This window comes from Giraffa tippelskirchi, chromosome X (genome assembly GCF_054371585.1).
Source record: "Giraffa tippelskirchi isolate mGirTip1 chromosome X, T2T-mGirTip1v1.2.pri, whole genome shotgun sequence".
Classification (NCBI taxonomy): Eukaryota; Metazoa; Chordata; class Mammalia; order Artiodactyla; family Giraffidae; genus Giraffa; species Giraffa tippelskirchi.
This window is the reverse complement of record NC_137289.1, coordinates 145,885,743-145,906,401: the sequence shown is the minus strand read 5'-3', so window position 1 is coordinate 145,906,401 and position 20,659 is coordinate 145,885,743. Positions and strand designations below refer to the sequence as shown.

Here is a 20,659-nt window from a genome sequence, read left to right as displayed (position 1 = left end):
ACTGCTTATGAGGGGTGAAAGAGTTAATATGAGTGGAACACTTAGACCTGAGTGGGTGTCATTAATAAATGTTAGCTCATCGTGCTGCGTAAAAACACTGGTGAACAGATGTTGGTCAAACTGAATTGAGAGAATCTTCTGACCTTTCTGTGACTTCAAGGGGCCTGCAGTTGGGGCTGCTGCTGTGTGTACCCCGGGGGACCACAGGCCACACCAGGCCAGGGAGCCGCACTTCCAGAGACCAGTGTCTGGATCTCCACACCTTCATGAAGCCATCCTGTGCCGAAGAATTCCAAGCTTTATTGGAATTTTCCTTTGTTTTGGATTTTTTTTTCTTAAGAACATTTGCTGCTGATTTAGTCTTGTTTTAACATTCTGTCCGGTCGAGATGTTGACTTGTTTTCATCTCAGTGTGACTCTTACTCAGTCATTTCTTTTCTTCTCAGTTCTGGTGCCTCCTGCAGTTTGCTTATCAGAGCGATGTACACATAGGCCTGGACAGGGACCTCCTTAGATTTGATCAATGCTGTTTGTCTGCCAAGCAGATGTGTATTAAAATATGCATAAGAAAAAGAAGCAAGCTGGGCTTATTTAGAAATTTCTTCAATTTGCACAAACTCCATTGGTAGAAGAGATTTTTTTCTTCTATGAAAACCCACAACACACGTATGTTAATAGCCACTTAGATCAAGACAAATTCCTGTTTGGCCATTTGGGTCCTATCATTGTGCCTCATTGCCAGACACATAAAAATGGTGATCCAGTATTCAAAGATGCAAGACATTTGTGTCACCAGGTAGCTTTCTTCTTGACTGTAGGATCTCTTTGCTCCTAGGAATGAATGGCTTCGACAGTCTTTTAAATGGTTTTGTCCAACTTGAAAGAGTTTATTATTTTTTCCTTATCACTTACAAGGTGCTAGAAGTGACTCCATCTTTGACTCAGGTCTTTGTGTCTTGTGCATGTGTGTTTTAAAACAGCTTATTTTCAATGTGATAAAGGCATCTGAGAAACAAGCCTTCACTCACTGAGTTAACGATATGGCCACTGGCCTAAACCATCTAAAGAGAAAGGGAGAGTGAATATTGTTCATTACATGGGCATACATGGGCATACACTGGCACAGCACACACACACACACACACACACACACACACACATATACACAACTGCATTACATAAAAATATTCTGAGCCATGTTTTCTGAACTATTCTAGATCTGACCATTAATAGATAGACATACTTTACCTTTTAAGACACAGACATCTACCTCAGGGCCATCTGATCTGGCTGCTGCTACTGCTGCTAAGTCGCTTCAGTTGTGTCCGACTCTGTGTGACCCCACAGACAGCAGCCCACCAGGCTCCACCGTCCCTGGGATTCTCCAGGCAAGAACACTGGAGTGGGTTGCCATTTCCTCCTCCAATGCATGAAAAAGAAAAGTGAAAGTGTAGTTGTTCAGTCGTGTCCGACTCCTAGTGACTCCATGGACTGCAGCCTACCAGGCTCCTCCATCCATGGGATTCTCCAAGCAAGAGTACTGGAGTGGGGTGCCATTGCCTTCTCCAATCTGATCTGGCAGTTAAAAAAAAAAAAAAAGGACTGTTAAGGCAAAAACCTAGTAGGAGGGGGCAGTCCCATGTATCAGGTAGTTGAGTCCAGAAAGGAGAGAGAACTAGCCAGACGGGGGGTAAATTCAAAGCCAAGAAAACACAGAGTCAACAGGAGGAGGACGAAGGGAGGTGGCATGGGAAAGCAACCCATGATCTACAATCAGGCAGCATTTGCTCTGGGTCTTGTTTGCAACTCTGGGCTGTGTGGGGGCAGCCAGAAAGAGCTAGAGGCCAGCAGGCAAGTCCTTCCCACATTCCTGCCAGTGGTAGAAGTGCTAGACCCAATGGCAGAGCCTGAAGACCCTCATTACCGCCGCCACCACCCCCCTGCCCTGGTTAAGAAATGTCAGACAGCATTTCTAGACTTCATCATTTCAACCCTGAAACAGAAGGAGCATCCAAGGCTTGTAGTGTAGATATAACATACAAGGATTGTGTTGGGAAACACTTGTCCAGCACGTGGGAAACCACCTGAGTTCCCATCTACTTCCTCATCAATAACTGAGTTTCAAATGAATGACAATCAACCTTCACTTGCAACAAATATCAATTTCACTGGGTTATGTCCCCAAGCCACCTACGACTTTTTATTAGCTCTTTAGCTGTATGTGGGTAGTACTGACACTATTCATTACATTTGGACTTGCAGATACGGAAGTGTGTATGTGGAATGGTGTGTGGGTTCATTCATGAGATTTAATGCCAGCGAACAAAGCCTTTGCTTTAACTTTTTATTCATTATGGCACAAGTAAGAACTTGAAGAAACACCACTGAAAATGTCATCGCCAATATGAAAATTAAGAGTAGCATGTTTTATAAAAAAAAAAGAATCTTTTTCTATGATACACGTTCCCTTATGAAGTGAAAAAAAAAAAAAAAAAACCTCATAAAATACTGAAGCAAATTGCCACCTGCTGGTCAAAAATTGCTTTGCAGTTGAAAAACTTCAAATTTACTGCTGAAGTATGGTAGGAACATTTTACATTACACAGAAAATTACCAAAGAAAACATTTCCTCAGCCTTTGGCACAGTGTAAATACAGAGCTCCGTTTTTTTCCAAATATGATTTACTTCACAAAGCGCTGCATATAATTTAGGTAATACTGATGATGGGGCAAAAGGAAAAATCATGTTCTATAATTTGAATACTCTCTTTTCACTCAAACACTTTATAGTTGGATTCCAGTTTATAGTTTTGAAAAATACATAGAAATCGTACATTATAAATATATATTATATATGGTCTATATAAAGTTGAATTTGACCTAAAATGGGAAGGACAAGTTCTTCATTATTCTTTCTTTGTCAGGCACGGCCTTTCTCTTGTTTCATTAACTGAATTCTTTCTAAACAGATTCTAAAAATATATTCCATAATGTATCAAATTTAATATTTTCCTTAAAACATATTCAATATGAAAAAGCATTCAGTGACTATATTCTTTTTGTATCTCACTACTATATAAAAATATGGCTTCTCATATTCTGTTCTATTTTGCTTTGTTAGTGTTATTCTTAGGCATTGAAAGAAGGGCTGTCCCCAGTTAAAAGCTACGCAAAAGCACAGAAACCCGCTTGTGCATATTCTAGAACATTCTATAGAATCTCATTACTTAGAATAAGTGACTAAAAAATGTGTTCCTTCTGTTTTCTGTGAATATAACATACAGGATTATCATACATAATCTGTTACAGAATATACAAGAGTCAAAACTGAAGACATATAAATACAATTAAGCTATACCAAAGCAAGAATTTTATCTTATACAGAGCCAACGTGAATAGCTTTTAGCTCGGACGCTAGCATACATTTTGTTTTTTTTCTGAAGGCTGGCTATGCAATAGAATCTTATTATAAAGGGTCAGGGTCCTAGGGTGCTCTATCTTTAAGTGAACTGACTTTTCTCGTGTTATTTTTTTTAAAGTGTGAAAGAAGAAAAATAAGTAAGTGCCCAATTGTCCAACACCCACTTTTTCCCCTACTGAGTGGAAGAAGGCTATTTGGGAGGTGAGGGGTGAGCACGGGGGGCTCAGACCAGCGTTTCCGGGAGGGCATCGGGGTTGTCGGTGGACAGGAGCTCCCAGATCTGCCATCGCTCCCTCTGCCAGTCGAGCCAGTTGGGTTCCCCCAAGGTCTTACTGTTCTGATCGCCGGCGGGACTGGGGTAGGCGCTGCTCGCTTTCTGTTGGGCGGCCTGGTGCCCTCGCTGCGGCTCGACTGTTTGGCTTCCCTCTTGTGAAGCTGTTCCGGAGCCTTCTTCTGGCCTCCGCGGCCTCCACAGCGGTGGCTCCGCGGCTTGGTGGGCCGGGGATGCTACGGTTGACTTTCCTGGACCAGGATAAGGAGGAGGAGGCCGCTTGTCGTGCCTGGCACCCTCTGCAGGTCTCTGGGGCAGAGGCTTGGCTCTCCTCTGCAGCCAGGCCCCCTCCAGCTCGCTCTCGGCGAGGTCCTCGGCGCTGCTCCGAGTCCCGCATGGCTCCGGCCTCGGCTTTGGTGTGGGCTGCCCGCTGCCATGGATGTGGGGCGTGCTGCAGACGCGGGCCACGGGGGCGTGCGCCCTCCCTTCGGCCGCCGGGCTCGCGGTCTGAGTCCTCCGAATAGCCTGTGCACTGCTGTCCAGTTCTGTGGGGCTCCCCTGCCACCGGGGCCAATTGGGGGACAGGTTCCCTTGAGACAAGGAGCACGGCCCCGGACGGAGGGAGCTGCTTTCAAAAATGTCTCCGTAGGAACCTGGGAGCCAGAGAGAAGGACGAGAAATGGAATTGGTTTGTAGCCTCCCTCTCGGGGTGCCTTGCCAGTTTCAAAAAAAAATTTAAAAAGCACAGGACACGCTTAGCTGTGGCTGACTACAGTAGAAAACTTCCTAGTAAGAGACCTGAACAATGCTTCTTGATTATCGGCACAATTCATGTAACAGCTCCAAAGACAGATGCCTGGACTCGGGCAGCTTCACTGTCAAATGAGACTAAATAGTCCTGTGCCTTAATTTCTGCTTTCGGAAAGCCCCTCTCTGCCGTGCTTATGGAAACTTTTCTGAACCTATAAGGTAAAAGGAACGTTCTCTTCCTGTTCAGTGCAACTTGCAATCCGGAGGGGACATACAATATAGTGTTTCCATGTTTCTCTTGTGTCAATCAAAGAAGTAGGAATAAATGAATTTAATCGAAAATGCCCCATTTAGTGCCAGAAGGTGAAGGCAGCAGCCCCTGTGTATATTCTACCCCTGCCACTGTGGGGGAGACTGGCTCCTTATTCACCCATCATCCCCTTTCTTTCCTGGATGGTATTTCCCAGCCTCCCTTGCAGTTAGGAGGGCCACATAAATACGGTCTGGCTAGCAGCAGCAGCAACAAGTGTGGAGAGGTGTGATGGAAGCCATTTCTAGGCCTGGTCCAGTAGGAGAAACACCAAATGCACTCTTAATTGTCTAGACATGCTCTCTTCCCTCAACTTCTAGCTCACGATGGAGCAATCATGGAAGACACTGAGGCCTCTGAGGATGGGGGAGCCACTGGCTAGATGGAACTTGAACTGAAACCCTGCATGACTGGAGCAGAGTATTCCCACCACTCATTACCCTGCACAATCCACAATGGACTGGGTAGTGAGGGATACAATCAACCTGTGAAAGGTTAAGCCACTGACATTTAGGGGATGTTTGTAACCTTCCCTAACTGATACAACTTTCTTCAGGAAATTGAAAGGAGAGCAAAACAGTGTGTTTCACAAGCAAATGAGTTCTTGGGGCGTATGTCCCTAGGCTGCCTGTCTCCTGTTGATTTGCCCTATCCTCTCATTTCTTAAAAAGTAAGCAGGGAGATCATTGTGGGGGGAGAGGGGCATATAAGCATTTACACAGGGACAGATCAGACTTGAACCAGCAGAAGGAAAACAGAGCAGGATATCTTGGAATAATTTATCCTTGGGGAAAAAGACAGTAAAGCAGTTCATGGGATAAGGTGAGATGTACTTAGATAATGGATCAATACTCAAATACTCAAACTGGAGTAGAGGCCATTAAAATAAAATTGCACCATGCTTTAAAAATGTAATATGGGAAGTATTACAAAACAATGAAAAAGGGAATACACACATACACACACAGGGAAACAATAAAACAATTCACACACTTCATATTATATGCCCTCCTCCAGGGGATCTTCCCAACCCAGGGATCGAACCCAGATCTCCCACATTGCAGGAGGATTCTTTACTGTCTGAGCCACCAGGGAAGCCCTCAAATTATATATTAACACATATTCCAGATGGATTAAAGAATTAAGGGTTAAAATAATGAAATATTGTGACGGAGAAAAGTGTATAGGTAACTAATTCGCCAATGCTTAAGTAAAAGTTAAGATTAATTTTGTAAAAGAATTCACACAAAAGAGATACAATTGCTCATGTAAAACATTAAAAAATGTCCAGATATGCAAAAAGGAAGAAAATGCAAGGAGTATCAGTGGCAAACAATGCGGTCAAAGGGTTAATGCCTTTATTATAAGAAGAGTTTGTAAGAATCAATTTTAAAAACACTAGCATACATAAATAGCCAATGACATAAGGATAATCTGTGGGTGAAATTCAGCTGATTAATAGAAAAATTGAAAACTACTGGTAAGAAATACAGGCAAATGATAATAATATATACAATTTTGTTTTTTAAAGAAACCCAAATGCAAACCCAGTGATTTGCAGTACCAATGAGATTAAAGTGACATGGACAGTACCATGAAATGGCACTGCCACCATGGCTTATGGAACACAAGCCACTGTATCCTCTATGGAATGTGAAGTGACTATACCTCTGAATTCTTGGATAGGTTCGTTATATTTTGACCCACTTTCTTATTCTGTTTTTTGTGTTTTTTTTGGCTGCATCACACAGCTTGCAGGATCTTATATCCCCAACCAGAGATGGAACCCAGGCCCCCAGAAGTGGAAGCATGGAGCCCTAACTACTGGCCCACCAAGGAATTTTCCTATTTTTCCACTTTTCTACTTCAGATTTACAACTGGCTTTCTAAAATTTTGTGAACTTTTTTTACAATTTAAAATACAAAATCCAAAAAGTATATAAAAGAGGTCCCTGACATTAACTTATTGCAACATCACTAAAAAATGGAAACAACTCAGTGGTCCCGACACTGGGCTATAAACTATGAATATGCATCCAAAATACTACACAGCCCTTAACAACAATAATGGAAAATAACTGGAGAATGAAAGGTAGCCAAATCATATAAAGGTACACAGTCAGAATGATTATAACTATCTTTAAAAACTCTTGCAAATGAAATGAAATAAAGTCAAAGATTGATGTACTTTGGTGGAAAGGTACAGCTTTATCTCCTTTTCCCCTATTTCCAGCTGAGAAATGGGATATTTCCTGCCATATCAGTAAACAAGGATGTCACAGCCCTCAGTGATTGCAGCCCTCCAATTTGAGCCACCCTGAAGAAATTCAGGAAAAAAAAAAGAATACCTGTCATCTAGCAGCCATCAGATGGTGGCCACTTCCTGCAGCCACTCCCTGTGGTGAGCCCTGAGGAAGCTCAGGACATGAAAATACAGGGTACTGGCCCCAGGTAGCTGAGGTGCAGATCAAAGGAATGATTTCAGTGAGCCAGGCTCTTGCATCTTCCCAGACAGGGAAAAGTGCTAAATTCCTTAACTTGAGATATCTGGTTTTCCTTTAATTAACAATAATCTGTTGACATTCAGACTACCTGCCCTTTGTTGCAAATGTCTGTATAACCTGGCTCCTTCCCTTGCCTCCTCAGAGCAGTTCTCTCACACTACTCCAAGTCTCCCCAGCGTGGAGTCCTAAAAATCCTCCCCCCCAATAAAATATAACACTCAGCTTTTAGGTTGTGAATATTCTCCCTAAATTGACACAGCATTTTTCAAATAATATCTGAGAAGCATGTAATATGATGATAGTAAGGTGAAAAGCAAAGAAAATTAAAAGTAACTGCAACATTAGTTTTAAAATATAATCCTTTACCTGTCATTCCTGGGTCTTTGGATCCACTTTTTAATGTTGAATGCCAAGTTCCCCAGATATTGAAAGCCTCCTCTGCCATATCTAGGAAGAAGTGTAAAAAAAAAAAGGTATGTAACTCAAAATGAAAACTGAAGAGTAAAAAAAAAATCAATAAATATTTTTATGACATCTCTTCTACTCAAAGTACTGTATTTGAGACTGTGATGGATACAAGACAGAATATGAGGCAGACCTGCCTTTTAGGAGGCCTATTCCATTTGGAATTCACAAAAAGGCTCTTTTGCTGTGATGGCTGTGGTAGACAGAATAAGTCATGATCCCCAGAATCTGTGAAGATGTTATAGTGAAAAGGGTCTTGCAGGTGTGCCTAAGTTCTGGATTTTGGAATGAGGAGATGATCCTGGATTATCTGTGTGAGCCCAGTGTAATCACAAAGGTCTTTATAAGAGGGAAGCAAGATAGAAGATGCTATGTTGCTGGCTTTAAAGATGGAGGAAAGGGCCATGAACCAAGGAATGCAGGCAGCCTCAGAAGCTGGAAAAGGCAAGGAAACAGATTGTTCTCTAGAGTCTCCAGAAGGAACACAGCCCTGTGGGCCCATTTTAGATTTCTGACGTCCAGAACTGTATGATAATAAATTTTTGTGTTGTTTTAAATCACTAAGTTTGTGTTCACTTGTTATGGCAGCGCTAGGAAATGAGTAGAATTGTCATGGGTGACAACAGCTCCAACTGCATCAACATAGAGACAGAGGAACAATGGTTATAGTTCATTTATCTTGCCTAGGGAATACTCCTCTGTGGCATCAGCAAAGTCACAGTCCTGCATGTGTTTATTCATACACCCCCCCAATCTATCTGCAAATATTTACAGCCTAAGGTTCTATCTTAGGTGTTCCCACCATCTCATTTAATCCTTACTACAATCCTGAAACCTAAGAGCTTCCCAGGTGGCTCAGTGGTAAAGAACCCGCCTGCCAATGCAGGAGACATGGGTTCAATCCCTGGGTCAGGAAGAGTCCCTGGAGAAGGAAAGGACAGCCCACTCCAGTACTCTTGCCTGGAAAATTCCATGGACAGAGGAGCCTGGTGGGCTATAGTGTGTGAGGTCACAAAGGGTCAGACACGACTTAGCATCTAAACAAACAAATTTGGCAACATGATGATAATGACTATTTCTGGAAGCAAATGTCTACCGGTGCTTCTCTGTGTTCAGCAGTTCATATGCATTCATTCTCTCATTTAATCCTGAAGAGATGTCCCTGAGTCCATTTCGCAGATGAGGCAAGTACTTTCACATTTTAAAAAGAAATTTTATGCCTGATGGAAACACCAATTACTGTTTTCACTGTAAATTAAAAGAAATTTTTGAAACAGATACTTGTGAAATAAAAATAAAGCTGCTGTGATTAAAAACATCAAAAAAAGGAGCCCTTTCAGAGTGACTCTTCAGATAAAACTATATATTTGTGATACAGCAGCAAGAATTTGTACTGTGTCTTCCAATGATCAGTTTAAAAGTGTCCTGCGAGTCCTGACCCTGAAGAATTGTTCTGTGGAGGGGGAGTACAAAATCGAACATTCAGTGGTCAACTCCATTTGAGAAAAGCTGCAAACCATTCCCTCCCTCCCATTGTGGAAATTCATGGTGCCTGCTAGCAGTGTAAAGATTTTTGAGACCTTGTACAGCAGAGAAACCGTTAGCTTGGTTAACTCAGCCTTTCCCAAATGTACTTGACCATGGAAATCTTCTTTTGCCTAAAAGTCATCATTGCCATGGAGACTTATTTGGAATATGCCTGCTCATTATATAGTGAGTTCAGCTTGTTCTCTGTATATAAAAGTAACAGCAATGGCAGGGTGCCAGCTTAGACTAAAAGATATGTATCCAAGGCCACAAGCCAGGAGACAGCAAGTTCCTTGGATGCTGGAGGGGAGAGTCAGCTGGGACTGTCTGGAGCTCACCGAGCTGGAGACTGCTTCCCACCTAGCTGGGTGTGCAGGGACTCGGACCCAGGATCGGTGTTCAGCAGGTCCTCAGTAAATGCTCATTGAATTAGAGAAACATGAAACAAGGAAGGGTTGGAGACAAGCTCCAAAGCGCCCACATCGGGCAACATGCAATCAGAGGGACTGGATGAATTACCTTTGCCAAGCCTTGGTCCAGGAGAACTCTCCCTCGACTTCGAGGAGGGCAAGTGGCCCACCCGGCGCACACACGGCTCCGGCCCTTTGTAAAGCTTCTCTGAGCCCCCCGGCACCACGTCCTCTTGCATAGCCAGCAGGGAACGCTCAGACAGCACAGGGGAGTTGTTGTCATAAGGGGAGAGGTCTCCGCTGGAGGCCTTGTTGGAGTCTGTGGACGAGTGCCTTCCTCCCATGGAAAAGGAAACTTCTGACCTCAGCATGTCAGGGCTTCTGGCACAAGGAGACAATTATAGGTGTGTGAGTGTGTCAGCAATGAGAGACCAGATTCAAACCAGCAGACAGGTTTACAAATGATGGTAGGAGAATGTGTGGACACAGGGGCTGAAACAAAAAAGAGTTTCTGAGCAAGGTTCCAAGACTCCCATGTCAATCAGGTGAAAGTGTTTCTATGAAATGGCCAGCAGATGGCAGCAAAACGCAACAGATATCACAGGAAACAGCAGGGCGACGTGATGAAACCCAAGGATCCCTGTCTTCAAGGTGCATCGCTGAAATGCCTGTTGGATCAATCCCTGTTTCCATTTAAAAATTAAAATCTGATGCTCACTATCTGTTAAATAGGGAAAACTGTAGATAACTCTTTAACTTTCCTCAATATCCTGAATTTAAAATAATTCAGACAAAACTATGATTGAAACGTTACATGCAGTTTATGGACACCTTTTCTCTTTTCACCCAAATTACTAATGTAAATCAATCCATCCTTCCTGACAATGAAGATGACAACGATGATGATGGTGGTGGTGGTGGGAATAACTGTTTTATGGATAAAATGGTGGCTAAAAAGATAAACATATAACCGTCACTGGAATCCATGGTATTTAAATACACCTAAAAGGATTCTTCAAGGCACGAGTGCTTTTACAAATTGATGTAAAGCGTACTAATGAGCATATCCATTAAGTTTTATATGAGCATGAGTTGTCACAGCAACAGAAATAATGGTGAAAATGTGAGCCGAACAGGAAAACAAGAACATCAGGAACATGACAAGAGTGTTTGAAGTCTTACCTGGGAATATCTGTATTTTCTACTTTCCTCAAAACAGTGGCCCTGACAACATCTTAAAGGGAAATGATCACAGATTGATTAAAAGTTCCCACACCAGCTTCTGCTGCCCCCCCGTCCCTCACCCCACTTCACTTCTGTTGTCTTTACTTTCTTTTCAATTAATTTTTCAAGACAAATCCTTGGTGATCTTATAGAAGGTAACCCCATGCCTGAGCAAGCCCTTCCTAATCTAAGCGTTCTGTGTATGCAGGAGGAGGAAGGATGCTGTCAGGGGGTCTGGCTTCACTGGGGGCTCGGGCAAGGGTTACTGCCAGGGGAAGGCAACTCAGAGCTGTGACACGCTTTCCCTGTCACCGAGGCAGTTAGGGCCCCAGGCACTTTCTGCTGAGGGAATTTCTTACCCACATGGAATAAACAGTCCTTTCCTGGCCTCCTCTTTAAACCAATGACTGATGACCTTATGGGAAAGAGCCAGAGGACAACCACGAGGATGGTTTTCCAGAAACTTTAGGCTTCCAATGAATGAAGGAAAAATAAAAGGAACTTACTACTTCTGCTGGAAAGTGGAGAAAAACGATTTAACTGCCATCATTTAATTAAAGGGGGAAACTCTCCCTGATTCTGTGGAGGGAACACAAGACAAAATGAACAGACCCTTGTCTGTCATCATGAGATTTGACTCTCACTGAGGACACTCCACTGTGAGAATGAGCAAATACAAATGTGTTGAATTGGTAGCCACACAGCTCAGCTTAGAATCTGGGTTCTACATTCTGACCGGGGCTAGTCATCAAATTGCCGGGCTAATTTCAGTTGCTTTCCCTGTTTAGTTGACATTTTTCCATTCATTAATGAAAGTGTCTTATGTCTACTTGGCAAGAATAAGTCATAGTGTTATTTCGATAAGAGTAGGCACATAAAACCTGCTTTTATGAGCTGTTTTAAAAGAGTCTAGTCAATTCATTTGCCAAATTAAAATAACTATCAGGGCCACAGATGCTTTTGGGCCCCCTTTCAATAGGAAGAGAGTTTTGGAAAGGTCGTATTGTAGCTCATGGAGACCACAATGGTTTGGTCTCATATCTTGCTCATCTGTCTTACAAAACATACAGAAGAGAATATATAGAGCAAAACATTATAAGCTGCAGATTCAGTCAACAGTTACGTGCATCAGGAAAAACACCCCATGAAAGAAATTTCCTGAACATCTCAAGTACTAGGGACAGTACTGCTGACACGGCAGTGTCCCCATTATCTGGGAAACGCATCGCTGGCTGGAAATGCGAATTCGCAGGCTGCCCTTTGGATCTCTTGAAGGGACTGTGGATCACAAGCAGGGCCCAGGGCCAAATGAACAGTGAGGATAATTACTAGAATTTCAAGATGGTGACAGCAGACCATTAAGCCAAATGAGAGCTGCTTCTGAGGACTGAAAGGGAACCTCTAGGGGCAGGGCTTTAAAAACCCTCCAGGTAATTTTGATACTTCGGGGAAGTCAGATACCAAACCTGAGATACCAAACCTACCTGCCCTCCCTTACCCCATAGATGTGACCGTGGGCTATGGATCTCCTCGGAGGCAAGTCAGCAGAAAGATCACAGATAATGGCCACAGCCTCAACCCTGGCTGGCAGTGGGGCAATGTGGTGGTTCTGAGTTCAAGCTGGCAGGGCTACAGCAGATTAGAGGAGAGAGCACGCCCATCCCAGCCAACTCTGGCCTGCAGGAGCCAGATCACTGAATGCCATTTGGTTATGGATCAGAACATGATAAGGGGAGGGGTGGGCAGGAGGGGCCAAGCTGCCTTTCTCTGCTCTTCGGTGTCATTCTCCAAGTCAAGCCACCGAGGTCACCACAGCTGCAGCCCCCATTAGGGGAGAAACTGGAGGAGGAGACCAGAGCTAACCCCTGGAGATGGAGGTGAAAGCGGCAGACACAGACCAGGAACCTCCTCAGTGGGGCTGGGGTCACCCCCAGGAATATGGGCAGGTGGGGCCACCCAATCAGAGGGGATCCCTCTTTCCCCAGCCAGTGTTCTTAGCCATGGAAGCTGATGCAGGTTGAGAGCACATGGCAAACAGCTAGGGGTAGACTCTTAGGTGAAGCAACCCCTTGGCCTGGCAGAAGCACATAAGTTGACGTGTATATAGAATTCATTGTGTGGCAGCAACTGGATGAAGTTACTGTTAACAACCCTGATCACACATCGAGAGAGGACGAAATGAGGGGATGGTGACGTTACATGGGGTTGAGACTTTGAAAATGTGTTTGATAAATACTGTTGAAAATCACGGGCTTCCCTGAGAGCTTAGCTGGTAAAGAATCCGCCTGCAATGCAGGAGATCCCGGTTTGATTCCTGGGCCGGGAAGATCCACTGGAGAATGGATAGGCTACCCACTCCAGTATTCTTGGGCTTCCCTTGTGGCTCAGCTGGTAAAGAATCTGCCTGCAATGCGGCAGGCTGGGTTCGATCCCTGGGTTGGGAAGTTACCCTGGAGAAGGGAAAGGCTACCCACTCCAGTAGTCTGGCCTGGAGAATTCCCTGGACTGCATAGTTTAAAATTATTCAAAAATCAATATTAAAATGTCCTGTTTTATGCTTATAATTGGTGGCTCTTTTATATGTTTAAAGTACTTCCTATTTATCATTTTAATTTCTCAGCAGAGGTCAGTAAGGTGGTGGCCAAATTTGCCTAAGAACCCAAGCCCAAGAGTTGTCTTTCCACATGTGTGAACATGTGCTCAGTCATTTCCTACTCTCTGAGACCTCACGGTCTATAGCCCGCCAGGCTCCTCTGTCTATGGAATTTTCCAGGCAAGAATACTGGAGTGGGTTGCCATTTGCTCTTCCAGGGGATCTGTCCAATCCATGGATCAAACCTGCGTCTCTTGCACTGGCCAGCGGATTCTTTACCACTGGGCCACCTGGGAAGTCTTGTCTTTCCACACAAGAGCCCACCAATTAATGAAATAAAACGATTATATTTACTCCTCAGAAGTCTCACTATAATACTGGCAGTTCAGAGTTTTCAAAAATTTTAGTGTCACTCCATTGCTTTATCATTAAATCAACTGGAAACAAATCCAGGACCTTCCCTGTGAGTATCTTGGAAAAAAATGAGACAAGCTGTCACTGATATCTTCTCTAAGATTTGCCTCTAAGATGATTCACCTCTCAGAAGACAATTTTAAGTTCAGCGCTCCAAGTAAAGGGCTAAAATATTCATGTGTTTATTTATATAAAATATTTACTTTAAGCAGTGAGAAATCGTTGAGAGGCACATAGTGTTCTGTCTCTCTAGGTGTTGGAATTTCATGGATTGAGGTGGGGAATGCTGACTGGATATAATGCCAGTTGACATGGGTTTGCTTCCATGACTGGAGAGCTTTCCCATGAGCCCTGAAAGCCTCGGGACCATCCACAGCATGCATGGCCAGTCTCAGCCAACCAAACAAGCATGAGATGGACACGGAGAGCAAATTGCTTTCTCACCCTTAGCTGGTCCTTCCAGGTCAGGGTGTAAGCACGCTGGCAGGGTACTGTGGGCAGGCCTGCACTGCAGCCGGAGGCACAGAACTTGTTCTGTGGATAGATGGAAAACTCCGGTTCAATCACCGGAAAGTGGCCGGCCCAGCCCCTGGCTGAGCGACCCCAGTGAGAAACATCCTTGGGGATTTCAAACTTGCTTTGGTTTCATGCTTGGCTCAGCCGTGAACTGATAAACCTCCGTCTGTCGGAACTCAAAGCACATAACCACCGTCGACACTGTTAATTGTAAAGGGAAAGGAATCCACCGCCACAGCCGCTCTGGATGTATGGAAGATTTTCACATTCATCATGTTCACTTCTGCAAAACATCCCTTATGCAGAATCCTAGGGACAAAGGCAGCCTGCTCCAAAGAGAAGCTGATATGGATCCACACTCCCACCAGGAGATAAACCTGGACATTAGAACTTGCCCAGGTCTTCTAAAATTTTTGTTGCTATTTTGCTCATTGTAGATTTTTGGTGGTAACATTGGTTTTTAAAAGTTGCTACATTTAATTGTTGTTCATTTTGATGACTGTTTTAGCACACCCTTAAAACTTGCACCTCACTTTCCTCACCCTAGTCCCAGCCCTGCTCTGTTCTGTTGCAAATGCCTGTGTTTATCACACCTTGTCTTCTTTGATTCTGTTCTCATCCCGTATTTCCTTACATCCCTAAATCAAGGAGGGCGGGAAATCTATTCTAAGTATCTTTGAAAAAAAAGAGCATATAATTCCAATAAATACACCAGACAAGCAATTAAAAAAACTAGAAGTCTTGCCTTTTTAGTAATATAAATCTCTTCTAATCTCCTCTTGGCATCCATTTTGGTTGAAGCCAAAAATGTAAGTAGACAAGCACAAGGAAAAATAATGAATCCTCCTTTCACTCCCCCAGTTCTGTTGTCACATACAGAAGCGGAAACAACTCAAATGCAAACATGAAATTCCCAAATATTACTAAATGTTTCATCTTTCAAAACAGAAATTATGATGAGTATGTTCTTGGTTTGACACTCTTTTGAAAACTTACTTGTCCACTCCAAATAAAATTTTATGCAGTTTCCACGTGGGGCACGAGAAGCTAAAACCTTATTTAGGTATGTGAATTGATGGCACAGAACAGAAGCTTCAGGAAATAAATCAAAGAGTCTGAAGAGAATAGCGAGGGAGCTCGTTCATATCACTGCACTTACGGAATTCATTTTAGAAGCTACTGTTGCTTTCCACTCTGTGGTCTTCCTGAAAATCCTTTCCATTCTTACCTTTTATAGCCCTTGTAGCTGAGTTTTCACTAAGTAAAATCTTCAGAACAAGAATTCTGTCCATTTCCATTGCACCATAGCTTATCCAGGTTTATCCAGGTTCTCCACCTCATGACCTGCAAATGGAACCGCTTCCTGTCCCTTTCAAACTCTACCTGGCCTGATGCGATCAGGTCATCTTCCCAACTTCAGTGCCTTTCATCCTCACCCCTCTGTCTATTCCAGAACCATGCCACCATCCCGATGCCAGTTAGATCAGCTGGGCTTTGCCTTTTCACATAGTGCCACAACTTAACACGGATGGGTTCTCTCACGTCATATTGCCTTCATAAGTTGCTTCATGGACGGCAAGGCAGAATCTAGTGACACCCTACTTAAAACTACTTACAACTACTTACCAACTCCTACTTTGGTAAGTAGTTATAAATGAACAGAATGATGAAATGCCAAGCAATGTGATAATGATCATTAACAAATACTAAGCATTTATTTAAAGCCAGATACTGTTCTAATATAGCCAAATAACTATAAAGTTAGTATGACTTTTTCCTCTTTTTTTTGGCTGCATGGCATGTGAGATCTTAGTTCCCTGACCAGGGATCGAACCTGCACCCCCCTGTATTGTAAGTGTGGAGTCTTAACCACTGGACTGCCAGGGAAGTCCTCATCCCAGTATGACTTTTTATCTCTAGTTTACAGATGAGGAAACTGAGACAGAGAGAGAAATTTATTTACCCAAGACAGCACAGCTAACTAGCAGTGGAAATGGGATCTGGACTCAGGCAATCTGGCTCTGAATTCAAACCTCATAACCAGCATGTTGTATCACACAAGCATGTGCTATTGATGGCATGATTGGCATGCCAGTGTTGCCAGCATTGGGGTACCGTAATTTGTCAGCACTGTAATCTATCATGACCACGATCTCTCATCACTCTAATTCTTTGCCATTGCTTCTGGGTTTAGGCACTACCACTAAGCCTGCCATTTAAGGGCTTCTGCCCTCTGTGCTGGCCAGCTTTTTTTTTTTTTTTTTAAATAAATGTATTTATTTTAGTTGGGGGCTAATTACTTTACAATATTGTAGTAGTTTTTGCCATACATTGACATGAATCAGCCATGGGTTTACATGTGTTCCCCATCCTGGACCCCCCACCCACCTCCCTCCCCATCCCATCCCTCTGGGTCATCCCATTGCCCCAGCCCTGAGCATTTGTCTCATGCATCGAACATGGAATGATGTTGTTTCACATATGATAATATACATGTTCCAATGCTATTCTCCCAGAACGTCCCACCCTCACCTTCTCCCTCAGAGTCCATAAGACTGTTCTATGCATCTGTGTCTCTTATTCTGTCTCGCATATAGGGTTATCGTTACCATCTTTCAAATTCCATACATATGCATTAGTATACTGTATTGGTGTTTTTCTTTCTGGCTTACTTCACTCTGTATTATGGGCTCCAGTTTCATCCATCTCAATAGAACCGATTCAAATGTATTTTTTTAATGGCTGAGTAATATTCCATTGTGTATATGTACCACAGCTTCCTTACCCATTCATCTGCTGATGGACATCTAGGTTGCTTCCATGTCCTGGCTATTGTAAACAGTGCTGCGATGAACATTGGGGTACACGTGTCTCTTTCAATTCTGGTTTCCTCGGTGTGTATGCCCAGCAGTGGGATTGCTGGGTCATATGGCAGTTCTATTCCCAGTTTTTTAAGGAATCTCCACACTGTTTTCCATAGTGGCTGTACTAGTTTGCATTCCCCCCAACAGTGTAGAAGGGTTCCCTTTTCTCCACACCCTCTCCAGCATTTATTGCTTGTAGACTTTTGGATAGCAGCCATTCTGACTGGTGTGCAATGGTACCTCATTGTGGTTTTGATTTGCATTTCTCTAATAATGAGTGATGTTGAGCATCTTTTCATGTGTTTGTTAGCCATCTGTATGTCTTCTTTGGAGAAATGTCTGTTTAGTTCTTTGACTGGCCAGCTTCTTTACGGGGTCCCCAGCCAGCTGACATATTTACTTTTATGAGCAGGCCCTGGTTCAAGCTCCCCAAACATCCAGGCCTATTGACAACCTCTCCAGCCCTACAAAGTTCCCTTGCTCTTCTCAGAAGCTATCCATGAGACAGCAGGAAACATTTCTTTCTCTTCTCCAAAGTTCATGTGGATTTATGGTCTGGAGCACTGGTTGCCTTCTCTGTCAACACAGAGCCCCCTTTGGAATGTAACAAATCACCTAACCTCAACTCTGTGGATGACAGGAAATATGTAGTATCTACTCGGGCAGCTCTCAGCTGGCAGTTCTTAGCCTGGCCACTTGGGAGAGAATCACATGGGAGCTCTGAAAATCCCGGTGTCCAGACTGCACCCCAGAATAAATGAATCCGAATCTCTAAGGGGGGAACCCAGGTGGAGGTATTCTTCAGGTTCCCTGGGTGATTCGAATGGGGAGACAAGGCTGAGAACCAGAGGCCCAGCACATACCATTTGTCCCTTGGAGGCCTACTTCAACAAACTTGCAAGCTCTTAAAGATGTGAGCTTTTATAAATAGGATGGATAAACAAGAAGGTCCTACTGTAGAGCACAGGGAACTATACTCAGTAGTTTGTGATAAACCATGTTGGAAAAGAATCTAAAAAATGAATGTATATATATTTATATACATATATATGTACATATGTGTGTGTGTGTGTATATATATACACACACACAAACACAACAGAATCACTTTGTGGTATGGCAGAAATTAACACAACGTTGTAAATCAACTATACTTCAATAAAAAATTACAGAGTAGACTGGACATAAGCAACACACTTCAGGTGTCACTGTCTCCCATCATCCCCAGATGGGACCATCTAGTTACAGGAAAACAAGCCCAGGGCTCTTACTGATTCTGCATTATTTCATTATATATCAAAATGTAATAACAATAGAAATAAAGTGCAAAAAAAAAAAATTGAAAAAAAATTGCCTTGAGATTTTAAGCTTTTGCTCCTCAAAGTGTGGACCATGGCCCAGCCATATCACAGTACCATCTGAGGGTCTGTTAAAAATGCAGTTTCTCAGGCTCCCTCCCAAGCATACTGATTCAGAGAGTCTTTTAACAAGAACTCCTGGTGATCCAGATGCACAGTGAAGTGGAGAAGCACGCTTTAAAGCCTGCAGAGGGTTAGGACTTTCAAGCCTCAAACGGCCATTAAAAATCCATATTTATTTGTTAATGTATGTGTTTTCATTTCCTGGCAGCATTATCACCCTTCTGAGCTGCTGTTTGACCAGTATCCAGAGAGAAAAACCAAACACTCACTTCTCCTTCTTACTTAGCCAGTCTTCTCCCAAAGTTTTCTGTTCCATGGCACTCGTCTCTGACATCTTCAATGCTCCTGTGAGCTCACCTCCCTTTCCTTGAAGCCCTGTCACTCACCTAACAACTTGGAATCGGGTTAGCTTGCCTAGGCCTTGCAATTCTTGTTCCTAAGGGGACAGGCAAGGGAAGAGGCTAAACCACTCTACAGCTTGGGATGGGCTTAATATGATTCTTCCTTTTCCTAACAGTAGAGAAAGAAAGGCCCATTTATTGGTGCTTATATGCAAAGAGTGTACCTGAAAACCACACAGAAATAACTTCTGTCACCGATTCTTCAACGTATAATATTCACATACTTTTAAATGCCATGTAAAAGCAAGAAATTCGGCAAGTCAAAAATCACTGTTTTTTTTAGGTGTGTGTTTTCTAGCTTTCCCACAGAGAAGTGGTTTAAAGGCAGCTTATCAGGGTATTCACAGAGAGAAGGCCACGATGTCTGTTCTCTTGCACAGGGGAAAGAAATAAGTAAGTTCCTTTAAATTCTGGTGGCACAAGATCTACTGCAAAGAAAAGCCCTGTGTTAGTTTAAATTGGAGTCTACATCTTGATGATAGCTAGGTATCTTGGGAAAATTTAAGAAAGCCTAATTCTCTGACATGAAAAGCAAGACCATGAAATGCTAGTCCATGTATATAATTTGAATTAATTTTTATTCTCTCCTGGCTCTTAGGTCTTGAATCTAGGCAGAATGTCTTACTTGAAGCAGAAATTATCTTGATAATGATTGGCACAGAAATGGATTTTAAAAAGTGCTCTTGAAAGGATGATCCGCTTAAAAATTCTTCCCTGCTCTACAGGACAGAGAGTGAAACTGAACTGAGCAGGATAATTAACGTAATGACCCAGCAAAGGAGGCCTGAACAATGTGCAATTTCTCTCCACCAAGTTTCTGTAAAGAACATAATTTTTGAATATTTGAAATAGTTTTAAATGAAAATTAGTACATCAAATTCAACATCAGTATAAAAGAACAATTTAATGCACGTCCATCTTTCCAAGATACCACTGAATAAGACAGACCATTACAGTATTTATGTATGACTAAGAGAAAAAATGCTATGACTTAACTGAAGACATGTCACTGATTATAAGATTAATCTCAAACTTATGGATACCGAGGAGGGGCAGGGGTGGGATGGATTGCGAGATTGGAATTGACATATACACACTACTATGTCTAAAATAGATAACCAATGAGAACCTACTGTATAGCACAGGGAACTCTACTCAATCTTCTGTAATGACCTATATGGGAAAAGAGTCTAAAAAAGAGGGGATGTGTGTACATGTATAACTGATTCACTTTGCTGTACACCTGAAATTAACACAACATTGTAAAGCAACTATACTCTAAGAAAAAATTAATAAAAAAAAGATTAATCTTAATTTCAGAGATTATAAAACCTGGGGGAATATGTGTCTTAGAATTGTTGAAATTCAGTAGATTAAAAAGCACAGCATAAATGATACTTTCACGAAGGATCACAACTTTTCCTGTCACAAATTTAGGGTTTGGTGCCTTGATGGCAACATCGCTCCTGGTTCATGATGCAATATTGTCCCCTTAACTGGCTTTGTTAAATGTTTGGCACCCTCCATACACCCTGCCTCTATAGCAAATGGTGAAGAGAAATCATAAA

General features: G+C 42.8%; 1 protein-coding gene across 8 annotated transcripts in view; it reads right to left on the bottom strand.

The window, feature by feature from the left end:
* Positions 1–2,330: 2,330 nt before the first annotated feature.
* ARHGAP6 (Rho GTPase activating protein 6) overlaps positions 2,331–20,659 on the bottom strand; it is a 528,247-nt gene continuing 509,918 nt past the window's right edge. For 7 of the 8 annotated variants that reach the window (XM_081567203.1, XM_081567204.1, XM_081567205.1 and 4 more), the window contains 3 exons: positions 9,768–10,039; positions 7,623–7,703; positions 2,331–4,345 (listed from right to left, as the gene is read on the bottom strand). In XM_081567203.1, the coding sequence (XP_081423329.1) occupies positions 3,645–4,345; positions 7,623–7,703; positions 9,768–10,039 (1,054 nt within the window). In that variant the 3' untranslated portion in view covers positions 2,331–3,644. The remainder of the gene's footprint in view (positions 4,346–7,622; positions 7,704–9,767; positions 10,040–20,659) is intronic. The other variant, XM_081567206.1, reaches the window with a different exon arrangement.